Source organism: Mus pahari, chromosome 10 (genome assembly GCF_900095145.1).
Source record: "Mus pahari chromosome 10, PAHARI_EIJ_v1.1, whole genome shotgun sequence".
In the NCBI taxonomy this organism is placed as follows: domain Eukaryota; kingdom Metazoa; phylum Chordata; class Mammalia; order Rodentia; family Muridae; genus Mus; species Mus pahari.
In genome coordinates, this window is record NC_034599.1 from 4,300,705 (window position 1) to 4,320,153 (window position 19,449).

At 37.4% G+C, this 19,449-nt stretch overlaps 1 protein-coding gene across 2 annotated transcripts in view; it reads right to left on the reverse strand.

Annotated features, from left to right (window-relative positions):
- Cep126 (centrosomal protein 126) overlaps positions 1-19,449 on the reverse strand; it is a 56,860-nt gene that overhangs the window by 28,405 nt on the left and 9,006 nt on the right. For both annotated transcript variants that reach the window (XM_029543695.1, XM_029543694.1), the window contains exons 3-6: positions 15,422-15,567; positions 11,943-12,054; positions 3,559-3,757; positions 60-2,160 (exon numbers count right to left, since the gene is read on the reverse strand). In XM_029543695.1, the coding sequence (XP_029399555.1) occupies positions 60-2,160; positions 3,559-3,757; positions 11,943-12,054; positions 15,422-15,567 (2,558 nt within the window). The remainder of the gene's footprint in view (positions 1-59; positions 2,161-3,558; positions 3,758-11,942; positions 12,055-15,421; positions 15,568-19,449) is intronic.

Sequence of the window (19,449 nt, forward strand, 5' to 3'; positions counted from 1 at the left end):
AAAAAAAAAAAAAAAAAAAAAAAAAAAAAAAAGGTATAAATTTTAAATTTTATACTTACCAGTGGTCCTCTCATTTTGGTGTCCATTGAGTCTTTTTCTCCATGGGAGAACTGATTCTTCTTCAGTATTCCTATGAGTCAAAGACTGGTAGCTTTCTTCACAAACAGGACTTCTATGGGTACAATATACTGCTCCGTCTTTCTGGAAAGCTGTGCCATTTGAATTGGCTTTTGCTGAGGTTTGGCACTCAGAAGAGTAAGGAGTTGGTAGAGCTGGACTCACAGCAGGGAGGTTAGAACAAGTGTCTGAGAAGTGGAGACTACTTTCTTGAGTCCCCTGGTTCAAATGGTACTCTGTTGAAAGCACAGATGCTGAACTTAAACAGCTCTGTGTCATGACATTTTGAGAATGTTCAGGTATGGCTGACTGACATGGAGACACTTGCATATTTTTACCACTTTTAATGTTTGTTGGTGGTTTAGGTGGAGGATGAGTTATAATTTGTTTACCCTGAGTTTGGGCCACTGTGTTGGTTTTACTTGAAGACTGTGGCTGGCTGACAGTGGGTTTTCTGTTCTGTACAAATCCTTTCTGGACCTTTGAAGACCCCGTTCTTCTAGTGAATTTTACTCCTCTCTGAGGCTTAGTCTTTTGAGTCTTAGAGTCACTAGCATGTACAGGGGCTTTGCTCTCTCCTCTTCTGCAGGCCGACCAGGCTTGTTTGGCAAAGCTATAGCCTAAAGATACAGAAGAGTTCAAAGGCACACTGTCCATTTCATAGCCTCCTAAATCAGTAACATTTTCTGGGACAGAATCAGCCTTGGCTTTCTTTCCAGCAGCAGAATGTACAGGACACTCAGGAATACTTGTCAGGTTGTAGGTGCCACTGTTAGTGTGACAGTGCTGTAACCACTGTGGAGCCATTCCTGCTCTGTTCCTCACTGGGTGGCCATCATCTACACCATTTTCTAAGTTAGCACTTTCATCGAACCACCGCAGTTTTTTACTAGTCTTTGATATTTCTGCACCTTTCCCTTTCTGTTTTGTTAATTCAATACTATCTCTAATAGTTTCTGCCTTTTGGTGCCTAAACTTAAAACCTTGATTCATAACTAATGCTCTCAAATAATTATGTTCATATCTGGATTCTTTCTTTAATATACTCTTAAGCAGCCGCACCCCATTTTGTTCATGGACACTGTGTTTTATGCTGTGCTGGTCTGGCAAGTCACAGTCAGGAGGGTTGTTACACAGTGGTGCTGATGGGCCACTCTCTTTTTGTTTTCTATCATTTGAATTAGAATTTTGAAGTGCACAGGTTGTCTGAAAATTGTGTGAAAATAAAGACTTTTCTTTATTACAGTTAAGATGGTTTATCTTTTCATGTTTCATATTTTTCAATTCATCTAACTTATCAGAGCACTGCACAGGGTCAATTTCTTTTATTTGTGTGTTGTTCTCTGCTAAAGGCCCACCTGACTGTGAATTAGGTGATAAAACTGGTCCAGATGAAGCAGGAATTGAAGCAGTTCTGCTTTCCCAAGAAGGTCTCTCTTGGATGGAAAATGAAGCTGTTTCCTGGGCCAGAGGTTCTGGAGCAGTCCAGGCTCGACTGACTTTAAATGTTGGGCTCTCCGTTTGTGGTGGCCTCTCCCTTAGGAGTGCTCCATCAGTGGGCTCACTTGTCCTCACAACATTACTTTCAGCAGTGTTTTCTCCTTTTTTATCTAGTGCAACTACGGACGGACTGCACACAAAGACCACTGAGTCACTAGTAGTTCTTGTGGTTCTTCCCACAGCTCTGCTCAAAGCAGGTGGATTTTGTTCTTTACTATTTAAACATTCCCATGAGGGCAGAACATTAGATTTAATTAAAATATCTGAAAAAGATGCAACAGGCTGAGTATTTTGAGCATCTAAGTTTGTAAGCCAATTGTTTATATGCTGAGTTTTAGAGAATGACAGTTTCTCTTCATCAAAGCAGCTTAAATGAGCTGCTTGTAGATTTGCTGACTTAAGGGGAACAGAGTTCTGCTGGGTTGACGTGGAAGGCTTCATACTAAGTGTGATGTATATTTCTTCACGCTCTCCAGCCTCAAGACTGTCTATACTTGAGAGAGTTTCAGAATTGGTTATCTGATTAACTTCATCACAAAATTTCTGAGGGAAAAAAAAAAAAACAGCACTGTTTTGTGTTGTAGACTCACACCGTTATTACTGAGTTTAACCCTCCGTGACACAGCAAATAATGTGACGAAATAGTACAGGTATAATGTAAGCTTTGCAGCACACCTCATGGCAAAAAGTAAGAAACAAAATCATAATACCTCCTTTTATTTCAACTCCCAAACTAACTGCTCAATTGTTCTGGCCACCAAGATAGCTTAGAAATAACTGCTATTCCATTTAGGGTATGAAGTTTCTTAATACTAAATTAATTCTGAAAAATACTTCTTTGTAAATTATATATTCTTCCTGAAACCTTCATTAGACTTAAAAGAGACTCTTAAAAGTTCTTTGAAACAGCAGCCATCAGTTACCAGCAGCTCTTCGGCTAGAATGTGTCTTCATGAATCCCTCCCCCTTCCATGCTGAGACTGTGGTGACCCTGGAGAGGCTACCTATAGTCCAACTGGTCATTCTACACAGATGCCCACATAGGTCGCACTAAGTGCAATCATTGGGTTTAAACAACAAAGTACGCCAGGTTGGGAGAGAAAAGTGGTGGTTGTCAGGAATAGGGGAGGAATTAGAAGGTCAGGATTATGGACACTTTAATTAAAGTCTCAAACAATAAAGAATTAAAAAGAAAGAAAGAAAGAAAATGAACTTCTGTGACCCTAATGTGAACTTTCTATTGGGAGGAAATTACTTTTTATAAAGGTTTGGAGTGAAGTTTTCAACTCTGGTTGTATGTAGTAGACAAAGATCTTCATAAAAATAAATATGCTAGGGAAGTTCAGAAGTTCAAGGATAGACTTGGTTAAATAGTGACTTTGAGGCCAGCCTGAGCTAAACTAGATCCTGTGTCAAAACAATATACTGACAAAATCTATGCCAGGGCCTTGATGGCTCAATTTCCAAATGAGATCCATGGAGTGGTCTTAAACTTATTTATCATTTTCCTATGGACGTATGTGAATTTATGTTCAAAAACTTTGATTTTAGGGGCTAGAGAGATGGCTCAGTAGTAAAGAGCACTTGCTGCTCTCTTAATTAATAACCTAATATCTATGTGTGTTATAATTTTAGGTCATTTTTGTAATATAATCTCAATAATACTTATATTACACTATACCTTCAAACACTTCTTATGTTTGTCAGAAAATAACATTCACAAAGCATATATATTTTTTAAATAGATGGAAAAAGAAGCAGCAGAAAGAAAAATGGGAAAAGGACGGGAAAGAAAAAAACCCAAGTTTTCTTTTAGCATCTGTGATGAAGTTGTGCTGACTCATCTGCAGTACTTTTTTTTTTTTTTTTTGCCTCCTTTTGGCAAACACTGAGAAGTAGGGCAGAATGATTACTACAGATTAAAATAGTTATAGTTCATACTTGCAAATCACTTAAATGTTGATTCTCTAGGAGTTTCTGTGTCTCCTCCAGTTTAAGCTGGAACACATTTTTGTTAGAAGCCAGGTTTGCTGTGTTGTTTTCCTTCATTTCTTTATTATGGTTAATTCTGCGTACGAGATGTTTTTGATGCTTGTGATCATTTTTTGACAATGTTGAAGGCAAGGCAGAATCTATAGCTCTGTGAACAAGATATGAAGAGATTTAGTACATTTAATTGAAATTAACTTATTTCTTTAAGTATATACATGATACAATTGCATACTATGTACATGTGTCCAGATAATTACATATAAGGATATTGGAGAAATATATAGATTTTTATAATGGGACTTAAAGGCAATGAGACCAGAGTGCTAGTAAAGAAGAGCATCACATAAGAATACTCATTCATTCATGACTTTGATTACTATATTCCATTTTTTTTTATCACTTGGGCTGGGGTAGAAATCCTGTGAATTTGTAGCCAGTTTTCCTTTCTCTAGATATATATTTTAATATTACTAGCTTTTGTTCTTGGTGTCGTGGCCAGTAGGCATTACTATATCCCTGAAAGAGTTGGCTGAGAGTCAAGCAGATAGAAACTATGAACGCTGCTTTGTCAGGGTAGGTATGAATGTTCTCCCTATGTGGGAGTGTGGCACTTCCTCAACCACGAACATAAACCACTGTTTTCTGTTTGTTTCAGGAATATAATCAGAAATATAAGCATTATTTTTTATGCTATAGAAGGAGTGTCTTCAATGCCATTTATTTTTAGTGTGTCCAATCAGGACGCTACCTTCTTAAACAATGTTATGCTGCCTGGAAACTCAGGGCACCTCTTCTATTAGGTTCCTTTGTGCTCCCTGGAAACTCATAGCTCGTTATATTTCAGTACACATCAAGTGAAGAATCCAAGCCCTCCAAGGGTGAGGTGGTGAGGGTGATACAGAGACTGGCTCCTGACTAGGCCAGTTGTATGAATCCCAAGGACATTCATTACCAGCTCAGTCATTTCCAAATGAACCAGGAAAAACATTTTGAAGGTGGATATTGCCACATGTGACGTATAACTATCTCCAATACCCATATATATCTTTATTTAGACAGACCAGAATTGTTGAGGTTAATGATTACTACATTCCTGATTATTCCTTTGTTATCACCAGGAGTTCAGGGCTAATGAGAAGGTATTTAGTACATGTTCTTGAAGAATGATGACATGTTTGTCTTTTTTTTTTTTTTTTTTTAATACTTTTCTACTTTTACATCATCTTTCCCCTTTAGTCACCCTTCCCAAACAAAATAACGAAAGGTCTAATAAACTGAATTTATTTACCTTTAAAGTTGTCGTCTCTCAACTTTTTCTTCTCTATTCCTTTCTTCTCTACTCCACTTTCTTCTCTCCTCTTCTCTACTTTCTTCCCCCAGTGAGGAGGATTGAAGGGATGGATAGGAATCAAAGGAGATGGGGAAGTAGAGATCGAGATAGAGTGAAGCATGGGAGGAAAGGAAGAAGAAATCATAAAAGAGGAGGAAGGAGAAGGTACTGGAGAGGGAAAAGCCAGATACGTTGGAGGCAAACAGGGAGAGGGCAAAAGAGGGATAGATGAAACAGGTAAGGGAGGCTGGGTGGAAGGAGGAGGTGAAGAAGGAGAATGTATGGATGAAGAGGAAGAGACTGCTCCTAAGGATGGAGAGGATGTGGAAGTAGAAGGTGACGACGGCAAAGAAGAGGATGGAGAATGACAGGGAGGTGGGTGGGAGAGAATCAAGGCAGGCAGATGGTCTATAAAGGCCTGGCGCTGATTTGACAATGTGGCTTGTGGAACGGATTTCTGAACTGACTGACAAGCATTAAACCTAGAAGAATGTTCAGGCAAAGGAGTGATACAAGAGAGGGGTGGGGCTGGTTGACTTGGATGCCTGGATAAACTGGAAGGTTTCAAAACAGGGAGAGTTTCCAAGGGGGTTGGGGAAACAACCAGTCGAGCTGGAAGGGAACGGCGTAGAAGTGCAGGCATTAGAGTTGCTTGGGTAGAATGCTGTGCTGCAAGCAACTGTTTGGGTCTGAAAGTTTTATAAAATAACCTGTCCTGTGAGTCAGGATCAGGAATGTTGGGAGAACTTCGGGAAGGGGGAGGTCGAAGGACAGGTGGCCCAGAAGGAACAGGGTCTGGTAGATTAGGGAAATTGCTAGAAAAGCTAGAAGTAACTGGGGTTGGAGGTCGAGGGAGATATCTGATAGGATAAGATAGTAATGGGGCTTGTAAAAAGGTCTTTGGAAGAGTAGAGGGGACAGATGGACGGATACAGGTCTTGGGGGTGGGACAAACAACTGGGTAGCTAGGAAGACTTTGGGGATGATGGGATAGCAATGGGGCCCGTGAGGCAGACCGCTGGCCAGAGAAGTAGGGATCAGGATTGGAGATAGCTGGACAAGCAGGAATGGATCTGCATAGGTGGGAAAGTATTTGGACAGGCAAGTAGAAAGAACCTCATTAAGATTTTAAGAACTATTACTGGGCTGCCTGTAGGGTTTTGATTGATTTTATCAGTTGGGGTTCATGCTTGATCTTCCACTGGTCAGCCACATTCCTCACACTGACTGATTGAAACATGTACACAGATGATTCAAGTTCACCTGTCCTCTCCTTTTCAAGTCTGATGCACAGATATGAGCTGAAACATCTAGTTTAAACCACTAGTGTGAGGAGCAAAGGCAGACACCGGTGGTTCAGAAGGACTATCTCATCACAAAGACATGGATATTGGAGATAGATATCTAACAAAATTGTTTTGTTAGTTTATCCACTAGAAATGCCAAACAGATTAGCTTTGTCATAAGAAATTGGTTGTGATGGAAGGTTGATTATTTTTGATATTTTAAAACTTAGTACCTTGTAAATATTTTTTTATCTTATTACCTGAAGTAGTTCCTACAACTGAGTCTCATATTTAAATTGAGGCTTAAGCATTAGTCTCCACTTTTCCAAACAAATTTCTGTTTTAGATGACAACATTATCATCTTAAAATATTTTATTTTACAACTAGCATTGTCTATACTAGAGCCACCCCTTGGGCTGAGACTATGGCTAAGCTGCAGAGTTTGTGCAAAGGCCTACTCAGTCCCCAGCACCACGGCCACTGCTCTACCATGCTTCTATAACTTCATTTATGAACACACTTTAGGTTTATATTCCACTGAAATGTATTTCTAACATGAAAATAGCTTAAAAATCTTTGTATAAATATTTGTAATAAATTTATTTACAAAAAGCCAACAAGTAATCACTAATAGTCTAAAATTTCATACTTATACTTAATATATAATATTGAATACTGTCAGTTATTTGGAGAGGACAATCCAACTTTTTTTTTTCCAAGACAGGGTTTCTCTATATAGCCCTGGCTGTCCTGGAACTCACTTTGAAGACCAGGCTGGCCTCAAACTCAGAAATCCACCTGCCCCTGCCTCCCAAGTGCTAGGATTAAAAGCGTGCGCCACCACTGCCCGGCTACAATCCAACTTTTTATTAGTTAACCATAGAATTTTCCCTAATAGATTATATATATTTGATTTTCAAATGAAGACATGCTATATATGTACACATATACATAGATAATCATAAAGTCACAAAGTATATTATAAAAGCACGAAAACTAGCTATTTTGATACAAAATAAAGATTATTTCTCAGAAAGACAATACTTAATTATACTTATTTAGTACATAACTATTTAGGACATAATACTTATTTATTTTAGTACAGATTTGCTAAAATAATAACATAATGCTTCAGAAAAATTGAAATTATTTTGACAGTTTAACCCTTCTAAGATTGTAAACAACTGCACATTGCTGAGCAAAAAAACCAACCATGCTTTCATTCATTGTACAAAAGAGGTGCTTTTAAGATGGAAAATATCTGATCAGCACAGAATACTAATTGAACACAGAAATAAACAAGCAAACAAACTGGAAAGTGAAGCATCTCTGTATAAAATACTAAGGTATTTAAAGTCAAAGTTCCCTGTGAACCCAGCTGCCTTGGCTGATAGGTGCCATCTTTTGTCCAGACAAACTTGCCCATAATAGTCTAAAGTCATACTGCCTTTATGTTTCCAACTTTGGTTCTTAACATATTTCTAGCTTGCTTCACTTCAATGTGTTGCTTTGCTTATGATGAACAACTTAGCCCAGTTACTGTAAAAAGAGAAACGTGACCACTGTCTTTAATGGCTTTTGTTTTCTAGCTATCATCTGTTTTGTTTTGTTTTGTTTTTCGAGACAGGGTTTCTCTGTGTAGCTCTGGCTGTCCTGGAACTCACTTTGTAGACCAGGCTGGCCTTGAACTCAGAACACCTGCCTCTGCCTCCCAAGTGCTGGGGTTAAAGGCGTGCGCCACCACCGCCTGGCCGCTATCATCTTTTTATAGTTCTCTGGTGCCCCTTTTCAGGCTCACTCTTTTTTTTTTTTTTATTAGATATTTTCTTTACATTTCAAATGTTATCCCCTTTCCTAGTTTCCCCTCTGAAAACCCCCTATCCCCTCTCCTCTTCCCCTGCTCACCAACCCACCCATCCCACTTTCAGGTTCATTCTTGAGGCCAGCTTTTTTGAAATTTTGAATTTGGAAACCCTCTTCCTACCCTACCAGAACTCCTCCTGGAATCTTGTGTAAACTGATTGTGATATTCTCTCTATTTGTATATGTCCATAAAGGGTTAACATTATCCTTTTATCCTTCTCAATGGGCTAGATCAGTATTGGGGGTACCTTTCTAAGTTGTTTCGTTGGGAAATGGCTCACCCGCTGTGACTGCATTGCTCTACAGTGATGCTGTCATTTGTAGGAGGTATGGACGTAGCAAAGACTAGCTTTCAAATGCCTTGTAGCCTTCCCAGAGGATGTTCCTATCCAAGGACACTGTCATGTTACCATATGACATTCTGATTGATTGCTTAACTCAAGATCACCTCTGAGAAGATACCAACTAGTTTTATTTTTATCTGTGATGGCTGTCACATCTGTATTCATGACCTAGACTTTCTGACTACCCTACATTTCAAACGTATAGCATACCTTCCTGTGGTGGTTTGAATATTTTTGGCCCAGGGAGTAGCACTATTTGAAGGTGTGGCCTTGTTGGAGAAGGAAGTGTGTTACTGTAGGCATGGACTTTAAGAGCCTGCCACGTTCCTGCCTTGATGAGAATGAACTGAACCTCTGGACTTGTAAGCCAAACCAATGTACATGTTGTCCTTACAAGAGTTGCCTCGGTCATGGTGTCTGTGTACGGCAGTGAAACCCTAATTAAGACACCTATCTTCCTTTCAACTACTCTCTACCTAAACCTGTTGATTCTTCCTTTACAGCTATACTCTTCTTTTTGTGGCAAAATGCTTTACCTTACCCTCATCCCTAAGTTTTGACAAACGGTTTTACCATTTCACTCTCTATTCACTGATGAAACCTGTCTCTGGAACTATCCTTGAGTCTTCTCCATCTTCTATTTCCTTCCTTGGCAGCTATGAAGAAGTCATTTTGATTAACCAGATTATCTGATTTTCCACTATTAGTCTGCCCCTATTAATTTGGCAAAACTTCTAAACATAATTGGGACCTTGCTCCAATTCTCTCATTACTTATTTCTAGAACATATCAAAGCCTTTCCTGGTTTAACACTTGGCTTTCTTTCCTACCTATGTACCTCACTGTACATATGTATATACCTCACTGTACATACATATCAGACAAAGTAATTACACTGTAAGAACTGCTGTCTTTGATGACTATCTTACTCATTTGTATAGCTTCAGGCCAAGTTCTGCCCGCAGAGAGTTTACTTTTATCTATGGTATTTCCCCCTTATTTCTGGAATTCTTCTAACATGTACAGCACTATAGTTCAGTATACTGAACAAAACTATAATCTGGTTTGGGGAACAAAAATATTCAAAAAAGTTAAGTAACAATAAAATCACAACCTTCAGGTTATCTCTTCCTAGTCCTCTTTGTCTCAATTTTGATTAAAAAATTAACATTTATAATTGTACTCCTATCTTCTGATTAAAAAAGTTTAAGTAAAAAAATTTAAAATATTAACATATTTTCCTTTTCAGTGAAGTTCTTTAAAAAACCTTGCAAATAAACATTACATGTCAAAATTAATCAGACTCAAAGTCTATACAACTTAACGAACTTATATCCAGTTAGAATTGCCATCTAAAATGGAAATTATGAAGCTTCATATTAAAATTTATATTTTTAGTATTGAATATTTACACACTTATCCAACACAAAACTGGAACTTACTTGATGAAATTAGCACTAGAAAACAATTAGTTTTATGATATTCTTTTCATAACTCATATCCATCCCTGCATTTACTCCTTTCTAATTATCTTATTATATTTAGCTGTTTTCTTTTCTTGTTATGCTGTACCCACGGTATATTTGTTTACATATATGTATTATTGGCTAGAGAGACATATGAGAGAGGACATGTGGTTTATTTCTTTCTGAGACTGTGTGACCTCACTTGATAATGTACATGTCCATCCATTTTCCTGTACATTTTTAACTTCACTTTTCTTTACAGTTGAGTAGTATTCGTGTGTGTGTGTATGTGTGCATTTTTTTCCACTCATCTGTTGGACAACAACTCTGATTCCAATTCTTTGCTTCAGTGAATAAAGGCGCAATAAACAAGGGTTACAAACATCTCTGTGGTGGTATATGGTGTTGTTTCGGTATATGCCCAGGAGTGAAATAGCTAGTTTATATGGTAGTTCATTTTGAACTTTTTTGAGAAGTCTCCAAACTTCTACTCAGCATATTCTCACCTTTACCTTGGCTATTTTTATTTTCTTTATACTATCACACCAAACTTATAATGTATTTTTTCATGAAATATTGTTTTCTTTCTTCCCTTTCTTCTCTTCTTTATCCATTCTCTCCTTATTATGCACAATAGTCTATAATGATTATAAAAGTATGTTTAAAAATGATTTTATTTGCTTAAAATTCTCTTAAAACTTCAGGAATAAGTACATATTTTATTTCTTTTAACATCATATATATTTCTTTGTGTGTGTATACACACATACTAGAGAATCCTTGTGGAAGTCAGACTACACTTTACCCTGAATATATATATCATTGCTTTGTTACATGTGATCACCATTCTGTCTACAAGTGCCATTCACCATTTGTCCTGATTAACTCATATTTTCTTCAAAGCTTGGCTGAAGCATTCCTTTTTAAATGAGATTCTTTAAAATAAAGAGTAGTTCTTTTCTAATAAATACTGAAAGGATCAAATTATGTTTTTGCTCTAATCAAGAGAACTTCTGACCAGAGAAATCTAAAAATATTTTTTATAGGTAAAATATTAACAAAATTTACAGCCTGAAATATTAACAACTTCCTACAGGTAAGTATTCTGATTATTATTACTATTTTGATGTAAATCTATATATTTTGTGTGGTGCTGGTGATCCATCCTGCCTTACACAGGTGAGGCAAACGCTCCCCACTGAGCTCTCCACACTCTCAGTGCTTTCTACAATGCTTTAAGGTTGTATACGTATTTTAATTAAAAATGAGTTTTTAAAAAAATTTCATATGCACTGGTGTTTTGCCTGCATATATATCTGTAAGAGGGCATCAGATCCCCTGGAACTGAAGTCACAGACAGTTGTGAGCTCATATAGTGCTGGGAATTGAATCTCGGTCCTCTGAACGAGTAGCGGTGCTGTTAACCACTAAAACACCTCTCCAGCCCCAAGGGATTGCATTTTTTTTTACAGTGTATTCCATACTGCTTTTCAATGCTTCATCTAGTTCTCTGCATATGATAACATAAAACATATTTGGAAAAAATGAAAAATACACTTATTGGAGGAAGCCTAGTGATTGGCTAGTCCATGCTGTTCCTTTTATATTCTTTACTTAGGAAATGCTGGAGAGAATCAGAAATACAAAGTGTAGTTTTTATTGAGACAACAACAAAGAAATTCTGAGTGAAGAAAAAAATACCACTACAACTGCAAAATCTTTTTAAAACTAAATTTGTATCAAAACAATCTAAACAATTGTATCTCTTTAGTATAGACAATAAACACTAACATATTAAAACAGTGTTGCTATTTTTCATAGAAAATGATTCACTATTGGCAGTATTTATACCACTAGAATATAAGACGCCATATTACAATTCTGATTTAATACTTAATCTGTGAAACAAAACAAAAATTCTAAAACAAAGATAAGATGCAAGCAATGAAAAAGATGACAAATTCATCAAGTATAAAGTCACATGGTTATTATATAAGAGCTAACAGCCTAACCACTTTACTGTAGTTATAATAAATTACTCACCGCCAGTTTGCTGCTGGCCTGTGGGAAAGAGGAATGTTTACTTCTGATTTTAAGTTGGACTCTTGAATTTGTTTTAGGGCCTCTTCTAATGGAGGAACTGGATTTTGAAAAACTAACAGAATAGTAAAAAACAAAGAAAAAAAACCAATAAAGAATCATTCTATCAACAATGGTTTCCTGATATATAATTTTATTGACCAATAAAATATTTCAAAGCTCTTGTGCAATATATTTACAATAGGATAAATATTTTAAAATTGACATGTAAGTTGTAAAAAAGAAACTGTTACTTTGAGATTTTCATCAGCAATTCTATAACTATTTATTTGAAAACATGAAATTTTGAAAAATGTGTAGGCACACACACACATATATAAAAACTCGTTATTTGATCTCATGGTCTCAAAATTTTATGACAAATGTTAAAATATTCACATGAATGAAATTTTAAAAGTCAACTAATATTTGAGCAGTTACAGAGCTTATTTTAAGGATGTTTTCAGTATGCTCACCCTGCCTGACACAGGTGCTGTCTTAAATTTTACAGTTGAGAAGCTAAGGTAGGAGGAAGGCAAGTGATGCCCTCAGAATCATCTGCTATATAGACATTACCTCACACTGCTTGGGCATTATACCTCTCAACTATCTTGTTTCCTGTATACATCCACTTTCAAAGCCTTCAAATATGCACTTTGGTACTCAACATACTCTCTTTTCCTTACTTCTAATGTTCCCCTCACTGCCTCTCAAGAATGCTGCCTCTCTTGAGTCCCTTGCCTATGGAGACATTATGTTCCACTCATCAAATGCTATACATAGTTCTTCAAGCCTACAGGTAGAACAGACGACTTTCTAGCTCTAACTCTTCATGGAAACCTAACACTTAAAAAAAAAAAAAACAAAACTTTTTATTTTAAAATATTCATGCCAACTACTTCCTCACTATTCTATTGTCTGTAATTTTTTCCAAAGCGATTAAACAGAGCCAGTATACTATCACACAAGAGTTAATTCAAACTTGAACTCTAGACACAATGGAGTGAATATGATAATAATATATTATATACATGTCTGAAAATATCAAAATAAATTAATGACATATAATGAAAATATGCTAGTATATTACTCCATATCTAGCAGTATATTTGCTATTTATTAATGCATATTATGTGTGATGCTCTCTGCCAAGTTTCCAAGGCACTGTTTTCCTTGTAGCTTTTCTTCTCCTACATTTAATAATCCTATCGATTGTGATATCTGAATAGCTTACCTCTTATGTCTATATACAGTTACTGCTCGACTGAGAATTTAACACCTCTTCCGAACACTAAGTCCCCTCCTAGCCTTTTAACTTCAGTATGTTTTGCTTCCACCCACATTCCATGTTGTCACTATAGTTACCTTTCTTTTTTGTTTGTTTTTGTTTTTTTGGCTTTTTTTTTCTTTTTCCTTTTTTTCCGAGACAGGGTTTCTCTGTATAGCCCTGGCTGTCCTGGAACTCACTTTGTAGACCAGGCTGGCCTTGAACTCAGAAATCCGCCTGTCTCTGCCTCCCAAGTGCATAGTTACCTTTCTTATAAGCATATCTTAATGTGAGAAGTCCCTCTAGTTTATATATTTGTTAGGAGTAGAAACATACAACACTGAGAAACTTCCAGCTTTCCTTACAAATAGAGTCAAACAGATAAAAACATGTGCACGGGGCCTCTATTAAGGGGGATTCATATAACTTTATATTTTCCTCTTTTTTTTCTGTCTAGAATATCAATCTCATAGATGGTGATCTAGCAGCTATCATTTCCACAAGAGTAAAGATAGAAACCATCTAGAAATTGGTAGCTGAACGAAAGTAGAGTCTTTGTTCTGAAACTTTACAACCATGGAACCAGCTCTTGACCCTGACTTTAGGACTCATTCTAGGAGAGAAAAAAATCCCTAGCACATTTTGGTGTCTTTTGATTATGTCAGTGTTCTCTGCAGCTCCTGTTTGTACTAAGATTCCTTACTGACACTGAAATGACTTACTTTCCAGTTAGAAATGGCACTTTGCCTAGAGATGAGCTTTTTAGTATGGCATAGAGAATTCTTCAGGAGTTGGCTCCAACTTACTTTTTTTAGTTTCAAGTAAATATTTTTCTTACCACCCATCTGAAACAACTTATGTTTCAGATGCACTGAAAGACACATTTCATTTGTATGAGCTGTTCCTTCTGTCTGGAATACTCTTTATTGTTCTCTTTGCCTGGTAAGATAGTGATTCAAGAGTCATGTATGTTATTTTTCTAGAAACAATGGTCTAGTATCTTGACATAGGTTTAGCATTCTTTCCTGTGTTTCACAGTAGTTATACATTCCGTTATTGTACCAATGATACTGTTTAAATTCTTATTCAAAATAGGTCGTGATTTTTAGTGTTAAGAGTACAATTACATATTTCTGTAGTTTAGTATAGCTGGAGACAGATTATAACACAGTACAGCATATGATAGCCGGGTATACAATGGTACTGTCAGCTCTCTTTCTTTAGTGAGCTTTGATATATTGTTAGTTCTGCCTTGCTACTTAAGGTCTAAAAGCATGGGTGTGATATGAAACCATCAATTTATTTACACTTAAAATTCTTTTTAAAATATATAATATATAAGTAATAAATATTTAATATTAATAACTGAAACATTAAATTTAATATGCGTGTGTATGCATGCTCATGTGTGTAGGTATAGGTGTATGTGGGTGCAGGTTTGTGGGGGTTAGGTGTGTGTCTGCTAAACTGTGGGTGTAGAGGCTGGAGGATGATGTTGGGTGTCTGCTCCAATCACTCTCCACTTTGTTTATTCAGGAAGGGTCTTTGTATTGAACCCAGAGCTTACCAAGACTAGCTAGTAGCTTGCTCTAGGGAACTCCTCCTGTCTGTGCTCCCTAAGTGCTGTGAGTACAGGCTGCTGCCATGGCTGCCTGATTTTGACTTTTAAGTGGTTCTAGGTATGCAGACTCTAGCCTCATGCCTCACAATTCTTTCTTTATCTACTCAGCCATCTCCTCAGTCCAATTATATTTAAATTCTTAATTGGTTGTGGATCTTAGACTATTAAATTGTATTACTTTGTAGACTTTTTGTTTGCCAATCTTTCAAATAAAAATTTGAAACAGACCATGAGTAAAATGCCAGAATGACTATGCTACTCAATTCCTGAACCAATTGTTAAATTTTCTGTTAAGGACTTACAAAATCAATTTTAAAAAGACAAAACATTGTGAACTAGTGTGAAGTTGAAAGAAACTTGTGAGTGAATAGAGAATTTACCAATGGAGTCAATACAATATTCGCCAAATTCAATTTAAATCAAATTCTTGTTTTTCATTTGGTTAAAATGCTTGTTACTCAAACAGCACACCAGGTTGTTCCTACTTTTTAAAAAATGTAAATTTGATTACAACTTCCATTTTTGTTCTTAGAATTTTTCCAGAAATGAAGGTACCTGCTCTCCTTCTCTGAGAAACAGGAACGTGGGCACGCTGGAATTTTTCAGTAACCTCTTCAAACTTTTGCTTTCTCTGCTGCAGGATCCGTTCTCTAATTTGATATTCTCTTTCCTCTTGCTTTTGGCGTTTCTCTTCGAAAGCTCTAGATTTAACATATAAAGGACACGGAAGTGATAGACAGGCAGCTGAACAAAGCAGAACAGATGTCTGAAAACACCACCACTAATGAAATCTCAATATTTTCATTTGATTTAGATGCAGCAAATTTCAGATTTTTTAACAGGCCATTGGCTGAATTTCCATGTATGTATAAAATGGTGTTTCAGACCATCATTCAGACTTCTTGTAATTAAGAGAAGGCCTTGTGGGGGGCCTCTTTCTGACTTCAGTCAGGCCTGTCAATGTCCCCCACCTGCTGTGGTAAAAAGCCTTTTCTAAGAGCCACAGTTTCTGGTATTCACTAGTAAGAGAAGCAGCCTTGCAAATTATGGGGAAGGCAGGGAAATGACTTCTTCCCACTTTACATCAAAGTTTAAAATTGGCTGTCATATAAGTCTTACCTCTGCTAAAAATACAATTTTTATTAAAAAGTTGGTTTTTGGCTTCTTCTATAAATATGGAACCTAGAACTTTTCAGCAGACAAAGTTACAAACATCTGTGCAATAAATGTCCAGTTTTAAAAAATTATTATTATTGTGTGTGTGTGTAGGGGTGTAGAGGTCAGAGGCCATCTTTGTGGCACTGGGTTTTTTATTCATTCCATTGGGTTCTAGGAGGTCAAGCTCAGGTTTTAGACTTGTGAGACAACCGTTTTAACCTACTGAGCTAGCCTGTCTGCCCCAGGCCCCCACTCTCCTTAACTTTCCCCTTTATTTGTAGTTGCCTCTAGGCTCTTTACTATATTTTTTTCTATTTTAGTTGTACTACAGTTAAATTTTGTTCTTGAAAAAAGTGTTTACTCACGAAGTACTTGATAAGAAGCAGGACTGCAATACCAGCCTGGCACGGTTAGGAAAGTCTTCAAAGGCACTACTTTGTTGTGTAGGAACTTGGGGGGCAGCTGGTTGAACTCCTTTAAAGTTCTTTCTGTTCCAGGTTACCACTGGCCACTGTTAAAGGTCTACCTTGTCTATGTAACTGGTCATCTAGAGAGTTACAGGATTGGGTGACAGAGCCTTAGGTTTCCAAGGGATGGTTTATAACCATCTAACAATGGGATCTGATGCCCTCTTCTGTCATGCAGGCTTACATGCAAATAAAGCACTCATATATATAAATAAATAAATCTTTAAAAAGAGGTAAACATCTTTAAAAAAAATACATTTCTATGCGCATCATTATGAACAGCCCAAAAAAGGATGCTAAGAAAGCATTTTCATTCACACACACACGCGCACACACACATACACACAAATATATATTTTAGGGATAAACTCAACCAAAGAGGCAAAAATGACTTATATATCAAGAACTACAAAATACAGATGAAAAAATTCCAAAGGAAGGCTAATGTACATTCATGGATTAGAAGGAATGCTAATCTACAGTCATGGATTAGAAGGCTAATCTACAGTCATGGATTAGAAGGCTAACCTACAGTCATGGATTAGAAGATCTCACATCACTGAGATGTCAGTACTGCTATTTAACTGCTGATACACCGCTATGAGAGTGATGCTGTATGACTTCTCAGGCTATATTTGAAATTTTACAGCATTTAACCTGCTGCTTGAGAACACTCACTTTAGGAAGTACCAGGATGTAAACATTATTTTTGCTGATCTTAAGATCACCATGTTGAGATGCAGCCCAGGCTAGCTAAAGAGAGACAAAGCTAAAGGCAGAGAACTGCCTGATTAGCTTCCAGCAATATTAGCTAATCAAGCCCAAGCACAAAGCACGTGTCTGAAGAAGCATGAATTTTGCGTTCAACAGAACCTTGAGATCACCATAGATAAACTTCAGGACCACAGATGAAATCTGAGTGCAACAGTATTCTCAAAGGGAGAATCAACAGCTACATAGTCAACACAGATCATCAGAATACTCTGTCTATGTTAGCAAGTTTGAGAGGGAGTTATACAGCAGCAAATGAGTCATGGAGTAAGTCCAAGCTGATCGTTTTTAAGCCATTTAGCTGTTATTTATTTGATCAGGGGATAAAGAGTATAATATAAATTACTTACTACTTTTGTTTCATTTGTTTTTGCTTTTGGAGAGATCTCACTATGTATCTTGGTTGACCTGGAACTTGCTATGTGACCTGTCTGGATTAGAACTCAGAGTGACCTACTTACTGTACTTGGTTCTATTTATTTCTTTGTACATTTAAAAATGAAAACTCACATTCATTAGTTCTACGTGACATTCTGATTAAAACAAACAACACTAATTGGAAAGTCATATTTCATTTCTCCCTGGAGACATGGCATTTAAGCTAGACAGGGGACAGTCATGAAAACTATGGAGAAAGGAAGCACTCTAGCAAAAGTAACAGCAAGCAAATGCTCAGTTAGGAAGAGACAAAACCAGACTTCCTGCACGAGAAAGCTGAGAAAACACAACCAACTTAGTAATGAGGACTGGTAGATTCTTAAGGCAAGAGGTGGTATGCTCCTTGCTGAAATATAAAGTTATTCTAATAGCAAAAACACCATCTCTACTACTTTATATTGTTCCACAGTGGTCCTGTTCTCTACATTAAAATGTGCCCAGAAAAGAATTTCACATCCAAGACTATAGAATATATAGTCTGAACTAACTGTGTTAAATTAAAGCACTGACAGAACATATATGACCAGTAAGCCAATGCTTCTGCTTTTGATCTCTGTGGTAGGCTTAATGATAAAGTCTTAATAAGTAAGTAGAGCAATGCTTACACTACAGTTCTCTCCATCAGAAGTTGCAGAGTTTTGTTTATTTGGTGATGTGTCAGGAACTCAGATAAATGCAGTGGGGATGAAAAAACAGGTAGTGAAAGCAAGAAAGAAGACTTTGCCACCTCTGTAGAACTTAGACTCAGAAGAGTGTGTTATCATTGCCCACTGCCTCTGGGCTGAGCATTTTTCAGCAGACAGAGTCTGCCTTGGTGTCTTCCATAGTGTCTGCTCAACATGTGCAGTTCTGTCTCATGAAATGTGTACAGCATCTCAGCTCAAAGTGAGTGACCTCATTAAGTACAGCCATATGCCAAGCTGTTTGCTTTGCTTCCCCAGGAGTCTACCACTCTTCAGTATCATTTGCTCCTGCTGGAAGAACTCCTAGGAACAAATAATGTGCCATGGTAACAGTTTTCTGTAGCAACATAATAAGCAGTAGCAGTAAAAGTACCTGAGGCCCCAAGAGATAGTATGTGGGACTGGAGAGGTTGCCTTGTAATACCTTTCTTTTTCCTGAACAAAACCCTATTCAGATGGGGATAATTATACCATTCAAACATGATGCTTTAAAACTCAACCGTATTTTGAGGTGTTAGAAATGAAAAACTAGGGATGAAAATGAAATTGGAAAAAGTATTTTTTCAAGGATAAAATATATCAAATGCTGGTATTAATAGCCCGTGAGGAAGAAAGTCAAGAAGTTATCCTGAGTTTCCCACGTGTGGAGAGGCACATGTTTCACATTACTAGCCCTGTTCTTGGTAAGATCGAAAATTATTTGAATTCCCAAATCTGTACTGAAATTCCTATCTTTTCAATTGGTTTTCATCCACTTAGCTAAAAATACAAACAAAAAAAAGATATTGGTGGGTGTTCGCACAGGAGCAGTCCCCAGGCCTGATCCGGCAACCGGTGCCTTTCCCTGCCCGAGGAGGGGTGTCTGCCCGGGAGCAGTTCCCAGGCCTGATCCGGCAACCGGCGCCTTTCCCCACCCGAGGAGGGGTGTTCGCACGGGAGCAGTCTCCAGGCCTGAACCGGAAGGTGAGCCATCTTTGCTCCAGTGCACTGCCGGGGAGACAGACTGGAGAAGCCTCACAGCTTCTGGGAAGGATCCCGTGTCTGGTTCTGGACATCCGGCGCCTTT